This window comes from Antechinus flavipes, chromosome 1 (assembly GCF_016432865.1).
Source record: "Antechinus flavipes isolate AdamAnt ecotype Samford, QLD, Australia chromosome 1, AdamAnt_v2, whole genome shotgun sequence".
Lineage (NCBI taxonomy): Eukaryota > Metazoa > Chordata > Mammalia > Dasyuromorphia > Dasyuridae > Antechinus > Antechinus flavipes.
Genome location: NC_067398.1, coordinates 391,809,986 through 391,836,266, shown reverse-complemented (window position 1 = coordinate 391,836,266; position 26,281 = coordinate 391,809,986). Strand labels below are relative to the sequence as shown.

Here is a 26,281-nt window from a genome sequence, read left to right as displayed (position 1 = left end):
GCTGAATTGATACCAGATCAATTCCTTTTTTTTTTTTTTTTACTATAGCTTTTTATTTATAAGATATATGCATGGGTAATTTTTCAGCATTGACAACTGCAAAACCTTTTGTTCCAACTTTTCCCCTCCTTCCTCCCACCCCTTCCCCCAGATGGCAGGTTGACCAATACATGTTAAATAAGTTGAAGTATAATTTAAATACAATATATGTATACATGCCTAAACAGTTATTTTGCTGTACAAAAAGAAATGGACTTTGAAATAGTGTACAATTAGCCTGTGAAGGAAATAAAAATATGTAGGCAGACAAAACTAGAGGGATTGGAAATTCTATGCAGTGGTTCACAGTCATCTCTCAGAGTTCTTTCCCTGGGTGTAGCTAGTTCACTTCATTACTGCTCTATTGGAACTGATTTGATTCATCTCATTGCTGAAGATGGCCACGTCCATCAGAATTAATCATCATATAGTATTGTTGTTGAAGTATATAATGATCTCCTGGTCCTGCTCATTTCACTCAGCATCAGTTCTTGTAAGTCTCTCCAGGCCATTCTGAAATCATCCTGCTAGTCATGTCTTACCGAACAATAATATTCCGTAACATTCATATACCACAATTTATTCAGCCATTCTCCAACTGATGGGCATCCATTCAGTTTCCAATTTCTATCCACTACAACGAGGGCTGCCACAAACATTCTTGCACATACAGGTCCCTTTCCCTTCTTTAATGTCTCTTTGGGATATAAGCCTAGTAGTAACACTGCTGGATCAAAGGATATGCACAGTTTGATAAATTTTTGAGCATAGTTCTAAATTGCTCTCCAGTATGGCTGGATGTATTCATAATTCCACCAACAATGTATGAGTGTCCCAGTTTTCCCACATCCCCTCCAACATTCCACATTATCTTTCCCTTTCATTCTAGCCAATCTGATAGGTGTGTAGTGGTATCTCAGAGTTGTCTTAATTTGCATTTCTCTGATTAATAATGTCTTTTCATATGGCTAGAAATAGTTTCAATTTCTTCATCTGAGGATTGTCTGTTCATATCCTTCAGATCAATTCTAAAATAAAATAAAATGGGATTATATAAACCCCAAAGTCATTCCCAGTAGATATATGGTCAAGAGATGAAATGTCTCTGGGAAGCTACTGTAGAATAACTTCCAATGTTAAGTTACCCAGTCCCTTTCTGAAAGGGTTTCTTCTGAATTTGATCCTTGAGGAAAAATAAAACATTCTTTCTGAATTTCTAGGTTAGGAATTGACAAATATTATTTCTTTAATTCTATTGAGACAAGGACAGTAACAAACAGCTTTACTTAAAAAAAAAATTAAAGGAAAATTTAAAATAAAATAACAGAGAGACACATGAGACAATCAGGTTAAAAGGGTTTAAAATTAGTCAATAGAATCCTGTTTAATAAGTCTATTAAAAAACTCTAATTTTTTTAGCTTCTTTCCAACCAAATTTGCTAACCTCTCTCAAAAATTCCTAAACAACTCATTTAAATGGAAATATTGGTGCAGGGCTCCTTTAATTATGAGGTATTCTTTGTAATTTTCTCCTAAAGCTACCTGTCCAACAGATGAATTTCTAGTAAAATGTCAAAGGCAGCTTTCATTTGTGAAGCATTTTCAGTGTATCTCAAACAGTTTCCAATATAGGCAGCTAGGAAGAAAATGCATTGCCAGCATAGTGCAGTGGAATTTAATTGGATTTCACTTTTTTCCCCTTTACAAATCATATCTAATATACCAGGGCCAGTAGGAGAAAGGTCATCCAATAATAGTTCATTGAAGTTACAGTGTGATTGTTTGGGGATTCCCTACTGGTAGCAACAAGAATAACATTATTGAACTGACACAAATAAGCACAAATAATAGAAGGGTCTGCTCTTTTCTTAGGGAATATCTCTAATATGCAGCAGAGAGTCTTCTGAGACTTGTCAAAGGTGACAACACTTTTTGTGGTAGCAAAATAACAAAAATCTCTGGAAACAAAGTAGATGTCCACTGAGCAGGTTAATAGCTAAATAAAAGAGAAAATGAAACAGTATTGTACTGTTAAAAAATAATGAAGATGACAGTCATAGAAATATAGTCAAGACCTATGAATTAATGCAGACTAAAATAAGCAGAAGCAGGAAAATAATGTTCAAAATCACTACCACAACGTAAATGAAAACAACAACAAAAATACCTTAAACACTATTTAATTATAATGACTATATTAGACAAAATTCAGCTCCCTTCCTCTTTGTAGATATAGTGGTCCAGAGTTGGGATAGTATACATATCATCATATATGATTCATATATCGGTTAGTTTTGTGGACCTTTTGTTGTTTTTTTTTTCTTTCATTATAATGCTTGTAGAAGAAGTGAGCAGAGCTCAACTTTAACATTAAATTCAAAGTTAACAAACAAGCTGGAAAAAAAAAAAGAAGAAGAGCAAACAATGAGGAAATAGCCAATCATAAAAAGCTATGGTGGTGATGGGAAAGATCAAGACAAAACTCTAAAGGAAACACTAAGTTGAAAAAAAAAAAGCTAAAAGTAAAACATCAGAGAAAAATGCAAATTAGATACAAGCCCAACAAGAATTCCTAGAAGAGCTTAAAAAAAGATATGAGTGACAGAAGGAAAATTGGAAAAATAAATGAGTTAAAGATGCAAAAAAAAATTATGAAAAGAACTAAAAGTTTGGTAAAAGAGGTATGAAATAATACTGAAGAAAATACTTTTTAAAACAGAATTAGTCAAATGGTTAAAAAAAAAAAAGAGGCATAAAAATTTACTGAAGAAAAGAACTCCTTAAAAAGCAGAACTGGCCACATGGAAAAAAGAAATACAAAAGCTTACTGTAGAAACTAATTCCTTAAAAATTAGAAGTGGGCAAGTTAATGGTTCTATGATTATTAATGATTCCATGAGACATCAAGAAATAATAAAACAAAAATCAAAAGAAAAAAAAAGAAGAAAATGAAAAATATCTCACCAGAAAAACTATAACCTAGGAAATAGATCAAGGAGAGATAACTTATGAATTATTGGACTACCTGAAAACCATCGATTAAAAAGGGGCTTAGATAACATGTTTCAAGAAATTACTAAGGAAAACTACCCTAATATCCTAACCAGAGGGTAAAACAGAAATTGAAAGAATCTATTGATCACTTCCTGAAACAGATCCTAAATAAAAACTCCCAGAAATACTACAATCAAATTCTAGGACTCCAAGATCAAGGTGAAAATACCTGTCAGTTTGCTTTGGGCAGTTCTAGCTCCGGTTTGTTTTGTAAAACTGATATGTTAGACTTAACTTTTCTAGCTTCATATCTCTTAAAATCATTCTGGTAGATTAATACTCCCTCATATCTATTCAGGAGTGCTAAAAATCTTCCTCTGAAAATATTCAGCAATAACTATTTTCCCTAATAGGGAGTTGTCTTCTAAAACAGTATCTTTTTTAGGTAGATTCATTGCCTACTTCAGCTAGTTGTTGTGGAGAAAGTGCTTTTGCTAATTTTACAGGGATAACTAAATGTTAAGTTCTTCTTGTTAGATATAATAGTTGGTATTTTTTTTTTTTTATAGCAAAGAATTGGAAACAAAGTAGCGACCTGACGAAAAATAAAGAGAAGCATGGGATAATGTATATGAAATCATTCAAAGTGAAGTAATCAGAATTAGGCAAATAATAGGCATGTGTCATAATAAAAATCCTTAATAAAGAGAAAGTAAGGCACAGTGTTCCAAGCACGATCAATTTATCAGTATGGCTGGCAAATGTCAATAAATTGGATTCAAGATTCTTCAGCAGTCAAGAATCTATCCAACAGTCAGAATGACTTTTTTATTCAGCTGACAAAATAACAGGTTATATAGGGTACCAATAATAGTCTAATGATGCAAGTGACATCTGAGGCTGTGACTGATCTGAACAAAGACAGAGGGTGGGCTATGTTTGACTTTTCTCAGAGGGGAGATTTCCATAATCCAAAGCAGCAAGAAAAAAAACGGGGGGGGGGGGGAAGAGAGGGGGACAGCTTGGTGGTATAGTGGATACAACACCAGTCCTTAAGTCAGGAGGATCTGAGTTCAAATTTGGCCTCAGGCACTTAACACTTCCTAGCTGTGTGACCCTGGGCAAGTCACTTAACCCCAATTGCCTCAGCAAAAACCCCCCAAAAAACAAAAAAAACAAAACAGGGTTAAGTAGCAACTTCTGGGAAGTCTCCTTTTGGCAAACATTTTATCATCAGATTACCTCACATCCCTTTTTAAAGCCTCATGGGGAAACAAACATCCTATGGTAATATTTACTTATCTGTTGCTATGGTCAGCAAAAGGTCACAGATTTAAATCTTTGTGGTTGGACTTTAGCCCATAGGAACAGGGTTAAAAAAAAAAAATCTTAGCAAATTTGACTAAGTAGACCTATAAAAGCCTAAATTCAGGTCACAAATACTGATTCTAATTAGAGCAATTTTTCAATCAAGGGTTATGGAATATTAGTTTTCAAATTTTACAAAACCTCCTTTTGAATCTCTGAAGACGTCTCCAATTAATCCTCATTTATAACCAAATTGATAGCAATAATTGCAGTATCCAATATTTTATACAAGGCCAGCCAAAGAAATTTGATTATTACTGGTACTGGTATATTGCTATCTAAGCTAGCTATTACTTGAACAAAAATTTGAGAAAAAAAATTTTTTTTTTTGTCAAAACAAGCCAATACCTCTACCATGTTTATAAATAAATAAATAAATAAAATATTTCAAAGCCCTGGTCCCCTTGTAAAAGGGATAATGGTAGACTTGCTCAATCCCTTTCAACTACAGGGTTGAGTTCAGTTTTTTTGATTTTGCATTAACATCATGGTGATCATCACATATGCCACTTTCGTGATACTGATAAATGCACCAAAGTAGAGAATTTTGACTAAATAACACAGAGGATGGATTAGAAAAGAGAGAAGCCAGGAACCAAAGGTTTAATTGATAGATTCATGGAATAGTCCAACTTATGGTGGAGTTGTGAACGAATCCAACCATTCTGGAGAGCAATCTGGAATTATGCCCCAAAAGTTATCAAACTGTGCATACCCTTTGATCCAGCAGTGCTACTACTGGGCTTATACCCCAAAGAGATACTAAAGAAGGGAAAGGGACCTGTATGTGCCAAAATGTTTGTAGCAGCCCTGTTCGTAGTGGCTAGAAACTGGAAAATGAATGGATGCCCATCAATTGGAGAATGGCTGGGTAAATTGTGATATATAAATGCTATGGAATATTATTGCTCTGTAAGAAATGACCAGCAGGATGTATACAGAGAGGCTTGGAGAGACTTACATGAACTGATGCTAAGTGAAATGAGCAGAACCAGGAGATCATTATACACTTCGACAATGATATTGTATGAGGATATATTCTGATGGAATATTCCTTTGACAAAGAGACCTAACTGAGTTTCAATTGATAAATAATGGACAGAAGCAGCTACACCCAAAGAAAGAACACTGGGAAATGAATATGAACTATTTGCATTTTTGTTTTTCTTCCCGGGTTATTTTTACCTTCTGAATCCAATTCTCCCTGTGCAACAAGAGAACTGTTTGGTTCTGCAAACATATATTGTATCTAGGATATACTACAATATATCTAACATATATAGGACTGCTTGCCATCTAGGGGAGGGGGTGGAGGGAGGAAGGGGAAAAATCAGAACAGAAGTGAGTGCAAGGGATAATGTTGTAAAAAAAATTACCCTGGCATGGATTCTGTCAATATAAAATTATTATAAAATTAAATTAAATTAAATTAAAAAATAAATAAATAAGGAGGAAAAGTTAAAAAAAAAAAAAAAAGAGGAATAGTCCAACTTAAGAGATAATGAGAATTGGGGGAGAAGCCAAGAGAGTAGAGAGAAGGACACAGTTGTAAGAGGAGTTGTGAGGGTGTTAATGTATATGTTGTGTAAACTGATTAAATATGAGGGTAAAGGATAGAGAGGAGTTGAGGATGACTTGAGTTTCAACTCTAGGTGAATGGAATGATGCTGGAGTCCTTGATAGAAATAGTGTATATAGGTTTAGGAGAGAAGAAAGAGTTCTGTACTTAAAAGAACCAGCTATTCCAGTATGATAGGATTAGTTTGGGTTTTGGACAATCTGTACTCAAGGAATAGGTGTTAGAAATTTTAATTCCCCTGGGGCTCCACTAGTGCTAAGAAGTTGTGAAATGTTTTATGAATTACTTTTTTTGAAATTGCTGAGTAGTAAAGAAAAATACCATTCTTATTTATGGCCTCATTTCATCTTTTAGCAAGTACAAGACAACTCTTTCACCCTTGCCTTTTCATCTAAACTACAAACTGATGTAACACGAATGCAGGATGAATAATGATGATACTATCTTATGGGTAAATGAAGCTTTATAAAGTATTTTTCTCAAAATTCCTAGGTCTTTACATTCTTTGATTCCAAGTAGGTACTATAGATATTATTATTCCTCTTTTACTGAAAGCAAAAAAACTGAAAATACACACACATACACATATACACAGACACATACACATTCATTATAGTAATCAGATTAAGAGAAATTGAAATCTAAAAGCCTTAAAAAAAAAAAATCCTAATTTTCTCACACAAAACACTGAACATTACCTAAATGGTTCAATATTATACTAAAGTTGCTTATCAGAATCTTACATAATTTTGGTGCAATACTACAATAATTTCATTAATAGTTCATTCCAATATGATTTTTACTTACCTCTTGGTATTTTGTATCCAGTCTCTCCTGGTTTTCTCAAGTTTCTTAAGATATGATCAGAATAGATATTTATTACCAACCCTATTAGCCACATGGCACAACCTAATGAGGGAAAGAAATGAAAATAAAAATTGCTTTAGTACTTATAAATACTACTATACTAACATAAAATCTTTCTAAAACAATTTAATTGCTACTATTATGAAATCTGCTTCTTGTTTCACTACCCTCCAGGACATTGAAAAATATTAATTTTCTTCTTTAATTGTTCAAAGATTATTAATTATACAATCCCCCAGCCTCTATATCTTTGCAGGGAAAATTATTATTGTTATTGTTTGTCCTTCATTCTCCAAGAGGACCATGATATCAGGGAGGTGATTTCATGACATGCAAGTAAATTGGATTCAAGTGAGGGAGGGCTGTGCAAGGTTATCTGCCTCACTTTTCCCTCCACAGACATCTAGATCCAGGGGCCGGATGCAGATCAGAATGACTGGAGCTGGCCCTGGATGAAATGGGAGACCTTGGTATTTATTAAGCTAAGGACTTCAACAGGTCAGTTTGACTAAGGCTACATCCATTCAGTGATTAAAACCAGGTAGCAATTGAGGGAAAGAATCTCCTCTTTCACCTAGTCAAAAAAAAAATCTAACTAAATTACAGGGGGCAGCTAGGTAGTGCAATGGATAGAGTACCAGTCCTGAAGCCAGGAGAACCTGATTTCAAATCTATTCTCAAATACTTAATACTTTCTAACTGTGTGACTCTGGGCAAGTCACTTAACCCTAAATGCCTCAGCAAACATAATAATAATAATAATAGATAATAATAATAAATAAATAATAGAAGGCAGGCAGGAAGGAAAGAGGAAAGGGAAAAGGAAAGAAAGGCAGAAAGGAAGGAAGGAAGAAAAGAAGGAAGAAAGGAATCTTTGTTAACTGGGTTATCAAGCTCAGATAGATAGAGTTGTCACTGGAGAGTGAAAAGAGGTGTGTGTATATATAGCTGAAAGAGTGGAAAGGGGTATCAGTAAAAAATTTTTATTGCAGGAGAGATGCACTGAGCATCATCATCACCATCATATGTAGTAATATATATGAATATATTATAATGACATATGAAAAACAATGTCAAGAGTGTATAATTGGGGAAAAAATATATCTTCAATGATTCACAAATTCTAGAACCTTAGAATTGGAAGGAACTTCAGAGACCTTGTAGTCCAACCATCACTGTTCTTTCCAACTTTGTTAAGAATCATTCAATAAGCATTTAAATGCCTACAATTTTCTTTTTTTTAATTTAAATTTAAATTTTTATTTCATAGCTTTTTATTTACAAGTTATATGTATGGGTAATTTTACAACATTGACAATTGCCAAACCTTTTGTTCCAATTTTTCCCCTCCTTCCCCGCCACCCCCTCCCCTAGATGGCGGGATGACCAGTAGATGTTAAATATATTAAAGTATAAATTAGATACATGATAAGTATACATGACCAAACTGTTATTTTGCTGTACAAAAAGAATCGAACTCTGAAATATTGTACAATTAGCCTGTAAAGGAAATCAAAAATGCAGGCAGGCAAAAATATAGGAATTGGGAATTCAATATAATGGTTCTTAATCATCTCCTAGAGTTCTTTTGCTGGGCATAGCTGGTTCAGTTCATTACTGCTCCTTTGGAACTGATTTGGTTGATCTCATTGATGAAGATGGCAGGTCCATCAGAATTGATCATCATATAGTATTGTTGTTGAAGGATAGAAGGATCTCCTAGCCCTGTTCGTTTCACTCAGCATCAGTTCGTGTAAGTCTCTCCAGGCTTTGCTGAAATCATCCTGTTGATCATTTCTTACCGAACAATAATATTCCATAATATTCATATACCACAATTTATTCAGCCATTCTCCAATTGATGGGCATCTATTCAGTTTCCAGTTTCTGGCCACTACAAAAAGGGCTGCCACAAACATTCGTGCACATACAGATCCCTTTCCCTTCTTTATGATCTCTTTGGGATATAAGCCCAGTAATAACACTGCTGGATCAAAGGGTATGGCCAGTTTGATAACTTTTTGAGCATAGTTCCAAATTAATGCCTACAATTTTCAAGGCATTGGCTGAGCACTTTATAAATAATATTGCATTTTATGCTCATAACAACTCCAAGAGAGGTAGGTGGTGTTATTATATACATGTTATAGCTGGGGAAACCTAAGGAAACAGAAGTTAAGTGACTTGCTCAGGGTCACAAAGGTAGCAAGTGTCTGAGATAATCTTTATGTTCTGCCTACTGTATATCTCATTGATTTATTGGAATTGAAACATATATATATATAAATTTCTTTTGTACATTAAATATTTCATATAATTAAGCACATTGAACTTCTCCCTAACTAGTCCATCAATTGATTTAAAATAGAAACAATTACTTTAGTCTGTAATTAATATTTTATTCCACTTTTATTCTATCTTTTAAAACTAGATATAAAAACTGTTTAAAACCTACCATTGAGCAAGAGCTAATCAACCTGTATGATGTCAAATAGGATTTTAAATCCATTTCCTGCCATATTTAAAGCAATTTTCCAATAGACAGTTAAATTTCTACTCTTTTCATTTCATATTAATTTATCAAATAGTAATCTTTTTATTTCATGCAAGGTCCTATCAGTTTTGGTATTTCACTTCATTACTATTCTCTGTGTAGCTTGGTTTGGAGGGTGGAACTATGTACTCTAAAACTTGCATTTAAGGAGAAAACTATGCAACAAGACAAATGGTGCTTCAAATTATCAAAGCTTCTAAGTTAAAGCAAAACAATTATTGTCTTGTTTTTGAAGCTTCTGTTATTGTTCAGTTGTTCAGGCATGCCTCCACTTTTCATGACTTCCATGGACCATGGAATACTATGCCCTGTTAAGTCCGGATTAGCTCCCTGGAGGCCTCAGGATCAGCCAGAGTCAAGATAAGTAAAAGTCCTTGGTCTTTAGGGGGAGAAGTAGGCAAACTGCCAGGAGTTTTGCCAAAGATCTCTTCTAGATTCTGGAGTCCAGAATCTCTACTTTTCTCCTCCTTGTCCTGCCACCTAGTGAGCTCTTGCCTCTGTCATTCCACCCTCTAATCTTTGCCTATGATTATTTTAAGACCAAACATTGAGTAAACACCAAACAGTGAGAAGGGCCATTTTTCCAAACATATGTTAAATAGAGTCATTGTCTCACATCAAATAGGTAATTAGCCTTAAGTGATCGGTTATCTGATTCAAGTATACCTTGTCATAGTTTGAGCCCTTTACATCTCCAGTTTTCTTTTGTTTTAGACTTTTCAGGGAGGTGAGAACCCCAAAAAAGAGATGATCACACACTCCCTGACTTCCCAGGAAGGGAGATAAAAGCACTAAAAAGGAGAAGATCACACCCTCCTTGACATCTCAGGAAGGGAGATGAAAAGCACCAAAGGGAAGTGGAAAGTCAAGCCAGACATTAGTTGGTGCAGGCTCAATGTGGTGTAACAAACATGAATTGTACATGCAAGAAGTGATATAACAATATGAATCAACATAGTGTTGTAAAAGATTGCCAGAAATCCTAGAAGGAGAGTATGTAAACAAGTCACACATATGCCTTCTTCAGTAGCTAAGAGATAGTCTAAAACCAATCTATTGTTCTAAATTACTTCATGTGTCAGGAAAACCAATCCCTGCAAGTTCTTGAAATCCTGCAACAGTCTTTTTATGTATTAGGGAATCCAATGATTCCTGCAGATTTTGAAGTCCTTCAATAGTCTTATCATGTTTCAGAGAATCCAGTGATTCCTGAGGGTTTTGAAGTCCAACAATTTTTGATGAACATGAGTCAAACACTGCCAAGCTCTTTCAGTGGTGAGCACAGTCAGCAATGGAAGCACCCAATGTTCCTTGGGTCTTTTCCTTTGTTTCAAGGGTCTGCTCCGTCTCTCTGATGGACAAGGCAAATACAGCTTGCTGGCACCCATCTGATTCCTTCTCCATCTGTAGAGACACAAGCAAACCCTTTCCTCCAAGCAGTTAACCTATCTGGTCCCTTCCATCCACCACTTTCTGGGTCTCTCCACATCACCCGGGGATTATCTAAAGATAGTGGAGCTGCTCGCACTGGACACTGCCCTTCTGGTAGGTTAAAAAACCTTTCTGCCGGAGCCAGTGCATCTGTCTCAAAAATCAAGAAGTTAATAGTATAAAGAACTAAATTTAGAAGTTCTCTAGGATTACCTATGGCTCCTCCTTTCTTTTGTTTTTGAAGGAGCATCTTAATGTCTCTGTTTCTTCTCTCTACTATTGCCTGTCCTTGAGGATTAAAGGGTATGCCAGTGGTGTGTAAAATCTTATACTGTGCACAAAAGTGTGCAAAATTTTTAGAAGTATATGCAGGACCATTGTCTGTTTTTATTGCTTGGGGCACACCCATAATTGCAAATGCTTGTATAAGGAATTCAGTGACCACTTGGGCTGTCTCTTTTGCTGCTGGTATTGCAAAAGTGAATCCTGAAAAAAGTGTCTACCACAACATTGATAAAAGACAGACGACCAAAAGATTTATAATGGGTCACATCCATTTGCCAAATTTCATTAGGTCTCAGACCACAAGGATTTGTCCTTGGAGGGAGCATAGGAGCATGGAAAGGAAGGCAAGCTGTACAGGCTTTTACTATGCTCCTAGCTTCCTCTTTTGTTATCCCAAATTGCCCTTTAATAAAGCTTGAGCAGCCTGATGATACTTAGAATGAGATTCTTTTTCTTCCTGAAATAAAGGAGTATTGGCTAACATGATTAGAAGGCTATCTGCCTTTGAATTACCATCAAAAATAGGACCTGGAAGTCCACTATGAGAGTGAATTTATCTATATCTATATCTATCTATAGATATAAATTTTACCTTTCTCACTTGCTCTTGAAGTTCCTTAAAGAACTGATATATATATATTTATTTATTTATTGGAAGCTACAAATCTTATTTGGGCTATGTGGACTTTATGTGGGCTTTGTACCACACCTACTGAATAGGCTGAATCAGATATTATATTTATATCTCCTAGATAATAAGTAAGAGCTAGAATGATTGCATACCATTCATTCTGCTGAGTAGACTGAAAAGGAGTTTTGGCTACTCTCTTTATAGTTAAATCACGAGAGTATACAACACAAATATGTATGCTGTATGTATCTGTAAAGACAGTTGGTACTTTAAGAGGAACTTTAGAAACCTTTTCTTCAAGCATCCATTGCCAATTATGTAATAATCTGGTTATCTTTAATGGAGACCCGTGTGTAAAATTTGGAACTGTGGTCAATAAAATTTGCCACTCTGGGATGGTTTCACAGCACACGTTAATTTGTGCATTAGTATAAAAGGTGTACATCTCGTCAGGTCTTATCCCAGATAATTGTACTGGCCACTTAATAGCCTATAATAAAATTCTAGCCACAAGCACTGGGTAAGGAGTAAGGTTTTGTTCTGGCTGTGCTGGGAGATTCACCCACTCTATCACACTGCCTCCTTGATGAAAGACTGCTGTGGGTGCCTCTTTTGTAGCAAAAATTGATATTTCTAAGGGTTTTTGAGTGACTCTTTCAACCATATTTGACAAAATTAGTTCAACCTCTCTCAAAGCCTCTTGAGCTTCTTTTGTAAGCTGGTGTGGTGAGTTTAAAATACTGTCTCCCCTTAAAATGTCATATAATGGTTGCAAGTGATAGGTAGTCAAGCCTAACACTGGTCGCATCCATTGGATATCTCCTATCAATTTCTGAAAGTCATTTAAGGTGTTTAGCATCTCTGTTCTTAAGGAAAGTTTTTGTACTGTAAGGACCTTAGGGTATACTTCATGTCCTAAATATTGAAAAGAAGCATGTCTTTGAATTTTTTCTGGAGCTCTATGCAATTTGTAGTTCGTTAGTGTTTCTATGGTCTTTTGTAGTCATGCTTCTAACATTTGTTCCTCAGGTGCACATCCCAATATATCATCCATGTAATATAATAACATAACTTTTAGAAATGCTTTTCTTACTGGAGTAAGAGCAGCAGCAACATACATTTGACACAAAGTAGGGCTGTTTTTCATTCCCTGTGGCAAAACTATCCATTCATATCTCTTATAAGGTTCAGCTAATGCTAGGCATTGAAAATACAAATCTTTTCATATCCTTCTTATCTAGAGGGATAGAATAGAAACAATCCTTAATGTCTATAACCCAAAGAGGCCATTCTCCCAGGCAACTGAGTAGGAGATGGAGTAGAGTTCCCAAAGTTTCCATCTGTTCATTTACTTTTCTTAAATTAGTCAACATCCTCCATTTTCCAGATTTCTTTCTTACAACAAATACAGGAGAATTCCAAGGACTTAGAGAAGGTTGTAAGTGTCCTTGGTCAAACCTCCTATACTATATCTAATAAGGCCTGAATTTTATTGCTAACTAAGGGCCACTGTTCTATCCACACTGGTGTATCAGTTTTCCATTGAATAGGAATACACATGAGAGTGTTGGCAGGCCTTCAATAGCAGCCCTAAAAACCGAGGTACTGATTTGTAATCCCAATTATTGTAAAACATCTCTTCCCCACAGATTGATGGGGATTTTTCAACTATAAAAGAGTGAAAACTCCTGTTTCTCCTTCATATGTCTATCTCAAAGGGGTAGCACTAACTTCATCTGCTATTGATCCTCCTACTCCAGACATGTAGGTGTCTGCCTTAGTCTTTGGCCAGTGACTGGGCAAGTTGGCACCTCTTATGACTGAATGATCTGCACCTGTGTCTACCAATCCTTCCAATGGTAGGCCATTTATATAGATCGTGAGCATAGGTCGGTCAGCTGTTACAGCTACTATCTAGAATATTCCTGGATTCTGTTGCTTGGAGTCAGAATCTGGGCAACTATCACCATATTGCCTATTAGGAGTCTGTATCAGTAAACGTGATGCTACTACTTCTGGTTGATAAGTCACACATTGTCTACCTGTATTAGTGTACATTCCCCAGTTTCCCACATCACTGTATGGATGGACACTGTTTTGTAAGTACTCAAAGGAGGTAAAATGGTCAAGCCTACTGTGCCTGGAGGAAAGAGATCCATAGTCTGGAGAAGAACAGATTTCACTTCTCCAGGGGGTATCTCAGTTGTCCCAGCTTCACACAACTCTATTCTCCCCAACTGTAATCCCTTTCTCCCATCAGGTTGCTTCCTGGCTAATTGATTGTGTAATCCCTTTCTCCCATTAGATTGCTTCTTGGCTGATTGGTCATGTCTGGGCATTGAACTTCTAAAGGTCCTCTGGGTGTACCATCAGCTGCCATGGTGCCCCAAGTATTTTTTGCCTTGGGCCCTGGGGCTGGGCTCCTCATCCTGTTTCCCTGAATCAGTCTACATTCTGATGCCCAATGGAAGCCTCTGTTGCATTTTGGACATGGGGTTTTGGGTATTGTTCTCCCACCCTGTTTTTTCACTCTGTCTCTATGCCAACATTGAGCTTTCAGAGGCCTTACTTTAACCACACTGAAAATATTGACGAGTATCTCTGGAAATCCCTTGCCAAAAGGGACCCTGTCTTCTCATGTTCGGATCTTGGAAAGTCTGCATCATAGCCTGGCTGTAAAAGGTATTTGTGCCCACTGTGGCACAGCATCTTGTGATCTCCTCTAAAGGAGCATCCTTGTGTAGTCCTAGTATAATTCTTCTGCAAACCTCATTAGCATCTTCTTTAGCAAGTTGTCTTATCAAAATTTCTGTTGCTGCATTTTTGCCAATAGTTCATATGATAGCTGTCTACAGACATCCCACAAAATCAACAAAGGGTTCATTTGGCCTTTGTGCTATTTTCGTGAAAGCCTCTTCTCTGTCCTGTTTACCTGGGATAAAATCTCATGTTTTGATAGCAGCAGAAGCAATTTGCATATATCCTGTTATGGGATAATTAATCTGTGCTGAAATGTTTGCATAAGAAACTACACCTGTTAGTTGATCATAGGTCATTGGAGTATTAACTCCAGTTTGCCTTTTTTCATTGGGCTTGTATCCTACAGAGTTCACTATATTTAGAGAGCCACAATAAGTTTTGTCCAGGTTCTAAGCATGTCTTTGCTATAGATTTCCAGTCACTAGGGGTTAAAATTTCATAAGCCAAATTCTGTAATAACATCTTAACATAAGATGATGTAGCCCCATAAAGAGTGCAAGCTTTTTTCAGGTCTTTGAGATCAATGGAGCAGATCTTCTGCTTTCTTGACCTTAAGAATCAAGCTATTCAACCATGGGATACATTCCTATTTTCAAATCAGCTACATTCTTCCCTTCTTCTGTGACTTTAAGTAGTGCCTTTGAAATTTAGTCATAGGAGAGGGTGATTGCTGGGGGTGAGGTGGGGGGGAAGGTGCTGGTGATATCACTGCCCCTCCCACTCCTCCTCCTCCCTCCACCCAGGAAGGTGAAGTTGATGGGGAAGGTCAAGATTCTGCTGGGGTATAGGTGGAGTTGAAGGTTGCCCCTGTGAGAATGAGAATCACTATGCCCTTCAAGTTCACTTAACTCCTTGTGCCCTCTGGCGATATTGCCATTAATCTCTCCTTTCTCTTTCTCTTTCTCCTCACACTTCCTCATCTGGCTATTCTTAAAACTTTTCTTTTTTCTATAACTTGCGGGATTTTTTAAGGCCAATTGTATTATGTTGTATATATAGAATGTTTCTTTGGAAACTGAATTAGGACCTTTATCATTGTAGTATTCACGTAGTTGATCTCCTACTAGTTTCCAATTATCTGCCTCTATTTCTTCTTCCTTGAAGAACCAAGGGGACATGTATCCATGAATCCATCAATCTGCTCCTAAGTTACAATCAAACCCTGTCTCTTTATTAGTCTGAGTATGCTTCCTGTAGATCTACCTCAGGGTGGGGTTGGGGGAGAATCTTTTCCTAACATCTGCTGCATTTCAGCTAGAAAATGAGAGTTATTAGTTTAGCCCTTAACAAAGCGAGTTCCCTGTTTGTCTATTAAAATACTCACCCTATTTCCTACTCAGCAGGACTTCTTCAGTGAAATTAGGGTCCTTAGTCCACATTGGGCGCCAAAATGTTAAGTCCAGACTAGCTCCCTGGAAGCCTCAGGATCAGCCAGAGTCAGGATAAGTAAAAGTTTTTGGTCTTTAGGGAGAGAAGCAGGCAAACTGCTAGGAGTTTTGCCAAAGATCTTTTCTAGATTCTGGAGTCCAGAATCTCCACCTTTCTCCTTCTCCTCCTGCTGCAAAGTGACTCTGGCTTATCTCACCCCACCTTCTAATCCTTGCCTATGATTATCTTAAGACCAACATTGAGTAAGCACCAAACAGTGAGAAAAACCATTTTTCCAAACAAATGCTAATAAAGTCATTGTCTCATATCAAATAGGTAATTAGCCTTAAGTGCTTGGTTGTCTGATTTAAGTATACCTTTTCATAATATCAGCCTTTACAAGGCCCTTCTATCCCTGAAATTTTACTGAGCTCACTTATATCTAAGTTACTTTTTTTGCTTTATAGTTGGTTGTTCTCAACTAAATTAGTATGTTATTTACAAATGATTCAACTCAATGAGAGATTATTAAGATCCTAATAGGTGTTATGCACTGTCCTAGATGGGAATACTAACATAAAAACAAAACAATTAGTGCCTTTCAGTGGCTTATAAATACAAACTATATATAAAGTACTAATTACTTTTTTTGTGATGGGGATGGGAGATGAGGCCATTACCAAGTAAGGAGATCAGGCAAGGTCCTGTGTAGAGAACATGAATTGAGTCCTAAAGAAAATCAGGAATCTGAAGAAAGAAAGTGAAGTAAATGAGCATTCCAGGTACAGAGTGTGCAAAAAAGGAAAGCAAAGAAGGAAGATGCCTGGGAAATATCAACAAACTAGTTTGGTTATAACATATATTGCTTAAGGGAAAATAAAGTGAAATTGAGTACCTTTGTTTTCATTGGAATACTTCTAATTTCCTCCACTGCATGTTACCTTGTGTTGAAGAAGAGCTCCTTAATGTTTGTACATTAGCTGTTTTTATATCCTCTCTCCATTAGCTTGTGAGTTTCTCAGAAGGAGAAGCTGGTTTTTTCCCCTTTTTTTGTATTCCTAAGCCCTTCACACAGGGCCTGACACATACAAGATTTATTAACTATTTTAAGATAGTAGCCTTCTCTAATTAGTTTTCACAATGTCTCCCAGGTACTATAATTCAAATAAATAGATATGAGCATAAAGAAAAGGGGAAGATGGGGGAGAATCAATACTAACCTCATCCTGAATAAATATATTAGCATGTCAACAATGTTGAATCAAAGCAGTGTCACAAATATGTCATAGTAAATGAAAATGCATGTTTTTGGAGTGTAAAGGGCAGGAACTCTGGAGAAATATACTTAAGGCTCAGTATGATTGATTTAATCCTACAACAAGGTATTAAGTCAGTGGAATTGACAAGACAATGATTACCTAGTTTAGCATGGTGATTAATAGTTCTCTAGTTCAGTATGATTGATTTAATCCTAAAACAAGATATTAACTCAGTGGAATTAAGATAATGATTCTCTAGTTTACATGTACTTAGTATTTAGTATAGTTCTACAAGTTGACACCCATTCTACAAGATTAATACCTAGGATGATGTACTTATAGAGTATATTAGAGCTAAGAGATCTATCTGGGAGGGCAGACAGACTTGAAGATAAAGACCCTTGTGGTGGCTGTCCTGTCTCCTTCACTTCTCCACTGAAACCAAGATCCATTCCGGAGGGCCTCCAGAAAGCTAGCTGGGCCCCAGGCAAAGGAGACAAACTGATAATAAAGACTTTGGACTTTATCCCTGACTATTCTTGTGGTGATTATTCTGCTGAGACCAAGGCTGGTCCCGACTCCTCCAGAAAACTAAACAGAACATTACATTGGAGGAAGAAAGCAGAGATATTTGAGTTAACTTTTCATGCACTTATGTTGTTTTTACTGAACATGATCTTTAATCTATCCAAATAATTAATTTACAAGCACTTTTAAATAGTTTACTATGAGATGTTAGTATTAATAGTATCCAGGAACTTGGGTTTAATAAGTTTAATAATGTCTTCCAGATAACCGTTTTGTCAAGTACACATATTATATTTCATGTACATACTTTTACAACCATTAAAAGGATCTTAGAGAAAAACTAGTCCAATTCCCACTTTGAGAGTGATAAAGCAGACTGAGATAGTTTAAGTGAATTATCTAAAGGCACACAGTAAGTGGACAAACTGGGATTAAAACCCAGCTTTTTAAATCTAATACTTGTTCTACCAGGAATTTGTGACACCTTTTATCTCTTAGATGAAAGTCTATAACTCCAAAGTTCTTCTGGAAAGAGATAAGAGATTCTAGTATTGTCTAGATTATCTAGGGTAGTAGTTTCCAAATGCTTTGGGCTTACTCTGTTGTAAGATTAAGAAAAAAAATCAGGTTTCTACCTAATAGTAATTGTACTATTGGCAAACCTCAAAACAACAGTACTCAGTGTATTCAAGCTTCTCAGATTCTTGGCAATAGTTCTTTGGTCTAAATATGGGTCCTACAGATGGGAAAATATGGCTTTGGACCTTTCTTCTATCCAGTTTGCTATCTTTGAGGGATGATGTGTGAATGGTTTCAGTTTTTACCTATCCTTTCTCTTGTCTATTCAAGCATGGGATGTCATATCCCAATTGGATATATTATATTTCTTGACTTAATTTCTCCTTTTTTTTTGTGATGTTGTAAATATCAAATACTACTGCTGACAGAATTTTTCAAATTATCCACACTCTGGTACAGAGAATCATTTATATAGGATGATATAAGGGAATGGTATCATAATTAGCTTTGAGGAGCACTGTTTGAAGACTGAAATACCCCAACCTGGTTTTTATCATTTTCATGGCTGGCCTGAAAATCCGTCACTTTAATAGTTTAGAAACCGTTTTCAAGAACACAAATAAGTTTAGTGCATCAATTGGAAAAAGGAAGACCTGAAAGAGTTGTGGAGGAGCAAAAAAGAAAACAAAATAGTTGTTCAAATAGGACTAGATTTATTTAAGCATCTTCAAATAACCTAAAATTTCTTAGATTGCAAATAGCTAATAGGTGATACATAAACCAGATGCCTGTATTAGGTTAAAAGTAAAAAAAAAAAAAAAAAAAAAAAAAAAAAACTCAGAGTTGTCTCATTTACATATATTACCTGTATAAAGTGATGGTGATGTAATTGGACCCAAGTATTTGTTTATTACTAACCACTTTTGCCACAAGTCATGTTAACAGGCATGTATGAATTAAAAAGCATGGTAAAATGGCACGGCCCTGGTTATAGGTCAGAGGCCCCAGGTTCAAAACATACTTCTGATGTTTACTACCTGTGTGACCTTGGCAAGTCACTCAATCTCTATGGACCTCAGTTAGTTCCTCTATAAAACAATGGGTTGTATTAGTTGTCATCTAAGTTTCCTTCCAGCTGTAGATCTGTTATTCTTTGAGTCAATTGATGTAATCCAATTAACGATGCCTATAAAATATGAATTTGTTTTCTCTGGACCTCAAATTCTCCATCAGATCAGGTAGTTGGACTGGATCCCCTTTAAGGACTCTTCTATATCTCCATCTATAAATTTAAGATTTCTAACTATGTAGTCCAGTATTGAAAAATTTGAGACACTTATGTGCTAGACAATTTTTTAAAAAAAGTAATTCACATTTATATAATATTTCAAGTTTACATATTACAGAATGTCAGTTGGAAGGGACCTCAAAGGCAATCTAGTCTAACTGAACAAGGTTCTTCTCTAAAACATCCTACAAATTTCCATCTTTGCTAGAAGATCTCTATGGAGAGAAAATCTACTGCTTCCTTAGCAACACATTACCTTCAGTAGTACTCTTATTATTATTGGGAAATTAAAGCTATCCAAAGTTAATAAGTAAAAAAAAAAAACTACTTAAAAAAAAAGCCACTAGTTTACATTAAATACAAATGTGGTAGGTAACCTTGTCTTCATATACTAGAAGATTTATTATTTAAATGAAGAATAGAAAAAACGGTCATTTTTACATTAAACCCAAAGTGAAAGATTTATTATCTTCATTTTACTGATGAGGAAACTAAAGCTCAGAAAAGTTAAATAAGCCAATGCTAAAATCCGCTTCTTCTGACTTCAAGACTGGTGTTCTTTACATTATGCACTGCTGGTTCCCAGTTGTAGGAATGTTTTATATAATTGGTTATCAGACTTACCTGTAATAAAACGAGGATCTTTTATCCAGTTATCAGAGTATACAGCATAGTTACTCAAGTACTGGCTTTGTAAGTAGCCATTAAGGGTACAGAATATGAATGCCAACAAAAATACTAGGATAGGTACTGGCTTTCCTCCACGAATCAGAAAGGGAAAAATTAATGACCTAAGGAAAAAAAGAAAGACACATTTTAATATCCAAATGGTTATGTGATCTCAACAAAGTGGGTACTCTTTACAATTATGCAAATTGTAAATAATCTATGCTTAGCTATCCTATATGCTTCTTGTTCCTTCCCTCCCATTATTTTTATCAGGGATAGGGAATAAAGGGGTAGAAAGATTGGGGTACTCAATGTTCTAGGGACTTTCGCTTCTTTGAAAGTTACGAGGATGACATTGGAGCATGCAAGCTTATCTACTTGATGTAAACTGTCTCTCTGATCTTTGGGGAGAAAGGGTTGGAAAGGCCCTGAATAGAAACCCCTCCTGGCCTTTGGGAGGGGCCCCACTTTCCTGATTATAGAATAAACTCCCAAATAATCTCTCTTACAATTCAATTGGAGATCTTGGCCTGGGGCATAATCACTACTCTCTACTGGATTGAAAATTAGTCCCTCAAAAACTCCAAACTATGTGCTCAAACCTTTGCAAAAATCCTAACAGGATTTTCCCCACTAAGAAAGTTGTTTTCTTAGTGTAATAAACACATTTTTTGCCACAAATCTCATGCCTCATTCATTAGGGTGTGAATTCTTTCACAAAGCCTGCTAGGGGACTCCATTGCTGTCAGAGGATTTCTCAACCCTCATTTCTCACACCTCAACACACCTGTTATCGGTTATTTTATACATGTGACTAGTCCATCTATTAATGAAAAAGATGGCTTGGCCATATGGTAAAAGCAATGTCAATATATTTTAATATTAACTTAAAATCTCAAACAACCAACAATCTAGTTCATGAAAATCTAAATAAAATTTCTTAGTATTCACATCTTTATTCCTGTTTCATATAACAATTATCATTCTAAGAAAGTGGTAGGGTCTCAATGTGAGGTTGAAGTTATTGTGTAAATTTGTAGCTATTCTTAGTTATTAAAGATTTCAATAACATGAAAATACATATTACCATTACCTCTTTTAACATGAATGTTGGGGTAAGAACAACATCTATTTTATGTAGGGTAAGCTAGTTTTTTTTCTAAAAAGGCAATGAAATACCCTTTGATCCAGCAGTGTCTCTACTGGACTTATACCCCAAAGAGACACTAAAGAAGGGAAAGGGACCTGTATGTGCCAAAATGTTTGTGGCAGTCCTGTTTTGTAGTGGCTAGAAGCTGGAAAATGAATGGATGCCCATCAATTGGAGAATGGTTGAGTAAATTGTGGTATATGAGCGTTATGGAATATTATTGTTCTGTAAGGAATGACCAGCAGGATGAATACAGAGAGGACTGGTGAGATTTACATGAACTGATGCTAAGTGAAATGAGCAGAACCAGGAGATCATTATATACCTCAACAACGATACTGTATGAGGACGTATTCTGATGAAAATGGATCTCTTTGATAAAGAGACCTAACTCAGTTTCAATTGATCAAGGATGGACAGAAGCAACTACACCCAAAGAAAGAACACTGGGAAATGAACATAAACTGCTTGCATTTTTGTTTTTCTTCCCGGGTTATTTATACCTTCTGAATCCAATTCTCCCTGTGCTACAAGAGAACTGTCCGGTTCTGCACACATAAATTGTATCTAGGATATACTGTAACCTATTTAACATGTAAAGGACTGCTTGCCATCTGAGGGAGAGGGTAGAGGGAGGGAAGGGAAAAATCGGAACAGAAGTGAGTGCAAGGGATAATGCTGTAAAAAATTACCCTGGCATGGGTTCTGCCAATAAAAAGTTATTTAAAAAAAAAATAAATAAATAAATAAATAAATAAATAAATAAAAAGGCAATGAAATTGTCATGGAAACTTAACTGGTCCCCAGAATGGTAGTGAAACAATTGACCTCATTTCCTCATTGCCTAAGGCAGAAAAAAATCTGGTGCTCAAGCTGAATGGAGGGCATTTCACTGTGTTATGTATGGAAGCAAGGGGACTTGTATCTTTGCTGAATGTCCTCTTCCTGTTACTGTTAAGTATGCTTTTTTTTTTGTTGTTGTTAAATATTACATAAGAATGTTTCATCTATTCTCACACCTAAACTACAAGACCTAACTTTAAGCAATCTAGCACTAGAATTATTTGCACTGTTGTCAGATTTAGCATGGAATAATCTTATGGCTAAATTGGGAGAAGGATAATGCAAAAGAATAAGAGTCCAGTGTGGGAGCCTGTTGCTCTCAAGTGGCTCTGCTTCTGCCAGCATTCCTTATATTATTTCACAGCGTCCCTCACTAACCCACAGGGATTAATTGAAGAGTGTCTAAGCATCCATACATAATGGATGTATCATAAGCATAAAGAAAATGAAAGTAAAGCATTCTCTTGCATGCAATTCAGCAACTATAAAGAGAGGTGAGTGTGTCTGGAGTCTTTTAAGAATTATGCTCTGAAGGCAGAGGGTCAGTTCATGGACAGTTTATTATTATTATCATTGTTACTATTATTATTATTTCTTTGCTTTGGATTGAGATAGGCTTTCATGGACAGCTAGTTAGGTAGTACAGTGGTCAGAGCCTCAGGACTGGAGTCTGGAAGAAGCAAATTCAAATTCCTTATCATTCACATCTTTATTGTGTGATTGAGCAAGTTACTTAACAGTTTGCCCCAGATTTCTCAACTGTAAACCTGTGACAATAATGGCACTGACTTCCCAGGGTGGGTATGAATATCTCAAATGAGAAAACAAATTGTAAAGCATCATATGAGTCAGCTTTTTTTTTTTTCCCCCTTTTCTTTTCTGAGGCAATTGGGGTTGCCCAGGGTCACACAACTAGCAAGTGTTAAGTGTCTGAGAGTACATTAGAAGTCAGATCCTCCTGACTTCAGGGCTGGTGCTCTATCCACTGAGCCACCTAGCTGCCCCGTTTTTTTTTTTTAAAGGATGTTCAACTACTTTGAATAGGTATTAAATTTCAAGCTGATAGCTATTCCCAATCAGCTTGGCTATATGATTTCAAAAACCTTAACATAAAAGATGAAAGGTCGTGGTAGTTACCTTTTGTGTAAAGTTATCTATAAGCTATAGAGAAGCAAGTTTTTGGTATAAAATGAGCTGTGAGCTCAAAGAAGATCTGGGAAGAGGTGTAGCTCAAAGAACCAAATAATTTATTTGTATTCAAAGACAGACACAGGGAAGTGAAGCCATTGGTGATCTCCTATTAGTGGGACATACTATTGCACATATTATAAGAGGAACTATACAGCACAATATTAATGACTAGCTCCAATATTCTTTGTTCCTCCTATTCCTTTTCATTTGAGAATTAAGAAAACAAAAACAAAACCATCTCAGGAATGCTTTACAAAAGCTAGAAAATGCCATGAATGTATCAATCATCAGTAAGTCCTGGGTTGTTTTGGCATATAATACTGTATTCTCTCCCCAAAACTGAAAAGCAGGGAAGGCAAAACTATGATTACTGTAATAGCCAGTCATACCAAGAACATATATAGAAATTGTCAGGGCTATACATACCCAGAAAATTGAGAAATTTTGTCTGCTTTCTTTAATATTTATTTACAATTTTTTGATATATTTTTAAAAAGCACTTACACTTCCCAATATATTCCACCCCCTTCCCAGAGGGAAATTTCTTATAACAAAGGATTTTTAAAAAATGAAGGAAAAGCAGTTCAGCAAAACTGACCAATTCATAACCTAAGTCTGACATTTCATGTAATACTCCATACAAACTGACGTAAAGAAAGGAGGTGTACTTTCGTCTCTTTTTTGGAGCCAAGTTTGTTAATGTTATTTTACATTGGTCAATTTTATGTTTTGTTTTTTTTAATCTTTCAACATTCATCATTGGAAAGTTTACTTATATCTGCCTTCCTATCAGCACATTTGATACACTAGCTGGTTTTACGTAACACTGGGTAGTTTTTCCACAGGTTTTATTTCCTTATTGAATATATTTGTGTGCTGAATATATCAGCCAGTACTTTTATTTTCTAAATAAATGCCTTTGGAAATCAGAGAACAGCTGTTTTGGTTTTGCAAACTGTACATAACTGTACAAAAATTTAGAGAAAAACTTTACACAGATAATTGAAAGTGACCAAAGTGATTAATTTTATTTAGATAATTTCTACATGCACCATTAGTTACTCCTTTTCCCTTGTTCATATTGAATATTTCTCCCCACCCCCACCCCCTAAAGCTCAAACAAGATTTGGATCATTCCACCAATCTTGGGTAAGTGATAACCATTCCCAGGGTATGAATGATCTCAAGGGTTTCTTAGCATCTTAGAAAAAAGTCCTTCAAAAAGGAATAGCCTTCCTATTTCCACACACAGGTTTGTAGTGAATTGAAAGAGACCAGGAAACTTGTTTGTTATGACATTTCCATTAATTTGCTTCTGCAAATGAAAACTACTCTGGCATTAGTAACCTATAAAACCACTGACTTTTGGGATTCCTACCCCTTCTAAAATGGTATGCATGTTTTATAATTCTTATTCTCCTCTGAACAACCACAATATGTTATAACCGTCTTACCATACTTTCATATGCTATTTTGTGATTCTATCTTTGGAGCTAAACTGAATAAAATACTGATGATGATGATGATGAAATTTGATGAATAAAGCATGAGTATGCCTTGAATGAGAAGGGTTAGTAGTTTCTTAGTATAGCTGCTAGAAAGGAAAAGACAAGGGAGAAGGATAGGAAACAGGAAGGGATAGGGATTTTATGTAGACACTAATTATAAAGTGGTATATAACGTGGAAAGTTGTCTATGCTCCTTAAACTAACATTCTTAAGCATTTTTATTGCAAAAGACATTGTTTCCAAAAGTATTTCCTGTGGGAAAACATTTTAAAATGAGTTTAAGATCCCAGATAAGAAGTGGAAAGCACCTCAAAAACCATCTAAGTACAATTCTCCTTGGATTGTTCTTTTAATTGTGGCCAACTCTTCAGGATCTTCTTAATAAAGATACTGGAGCTCACTTTACAGAAGAGGAAACTGAGGCAAACAGGATTAAAGGACTTGACAAGAGTGACACAGCTATTGTCTGAGGCTGTATTTGAACTCAGATCATCCCTACTCTAGGTCTGGCCTGCTAGCCACTGTGCTACCTACGTGCCCAATTCTCATTTTATAGATAAGGAAATTGAGTTCTAGAAAAATTTAATGACTTGCCCTAAATTACATAGCTATAATCCTAGAGACAGGATTCAAACCCAACCCTTCAAATCCAGCACTTTTCACTGTACCATGTTGCCCCATCCTATGTATGTCAACAAGAAATTATGACTACCTATTAATTTCTTTACACACAAAACTTTTCAAGAATATATGAAATGAACAAAGTGAGGTCTGACTGTTTAACAATAATACACATTTCTTTAATCTTTTAAGTTTTATAAGCCTTCTGAAAATAAGAGCAAGACAATATTTACTGACACAAAGAAATATTATATTGTTTCTATTCTGCCAAAGCTAAACACAGCATTTGTATATACAAATATTTTAGCGATGAACAAATGTTAATTGGACCATTTAACCAAGATAACTTTGTTCTTCATTCTTATTTAATTTAAACTTCATAACCCTGAGACCTCAGGAAATTTGGCCAAATCAGAACATTTATTAGAAGAAATAATATCTTTCATATTCTTTCTTTACTCTCCACTCCAAAGGACCCAAATTCAAGAACTCATCACTTCTCAGCTGGCTTCTTTCAATAGCTTCCTAATTAATCTCTATCAAGTCAATTAAATTCAACAAACATTTATTAAATACCTTCAATATACCAGACATGGTGCTAGATCCTGGGAATACAAAGTCAAAACCAAAATTCTCTGCCCTTAGCAACTTGGTTCTATTAGAGGAAAACAACAAGTAAACAGGCAAATAAAATACCAGAGACAGACATTAACTTTAGTATAACTAAAGGTGATAGACGCTGGGAACCAAGCCAATACGTCATAGGCTTCCAGCATTTTCCAACAACCTTCAAGTGTTCACGACAGTCTTGTCTTATAGGGTTGTTTAT

The 26,281-nt window shown here is 35.8% G+C and overlaps 1 protein-coding gene across 1 annotated transcript in view; it reads right to left on the bottom strand.

The window, feature by feature from the left end:
* SRD5A1 (steroid 5 alpha-reductase 1) overlaps positions 1–26,281 on the bottom strand; it is a 34,961-nt gene that overhangs the window by 7,358 nt on the left and 1,322 nt on the right. Inside the window, exons 2-3 of the mRNA XM_051969829.1 lie at positions 20,095–20,261; positions 6,788–6,889 (exon numbers count right to left, since the gene is read on the bottom strand). Of these exons, the coding sequence (XP_051825789.1) occupies positions 6,788–6,889; positions 20,095–20,261 (269 nt within the window). The remainder of the gene's footprint in view (positions 1–6,787; positions 6,890–20,094; positions 20,262–26,281) is intronic.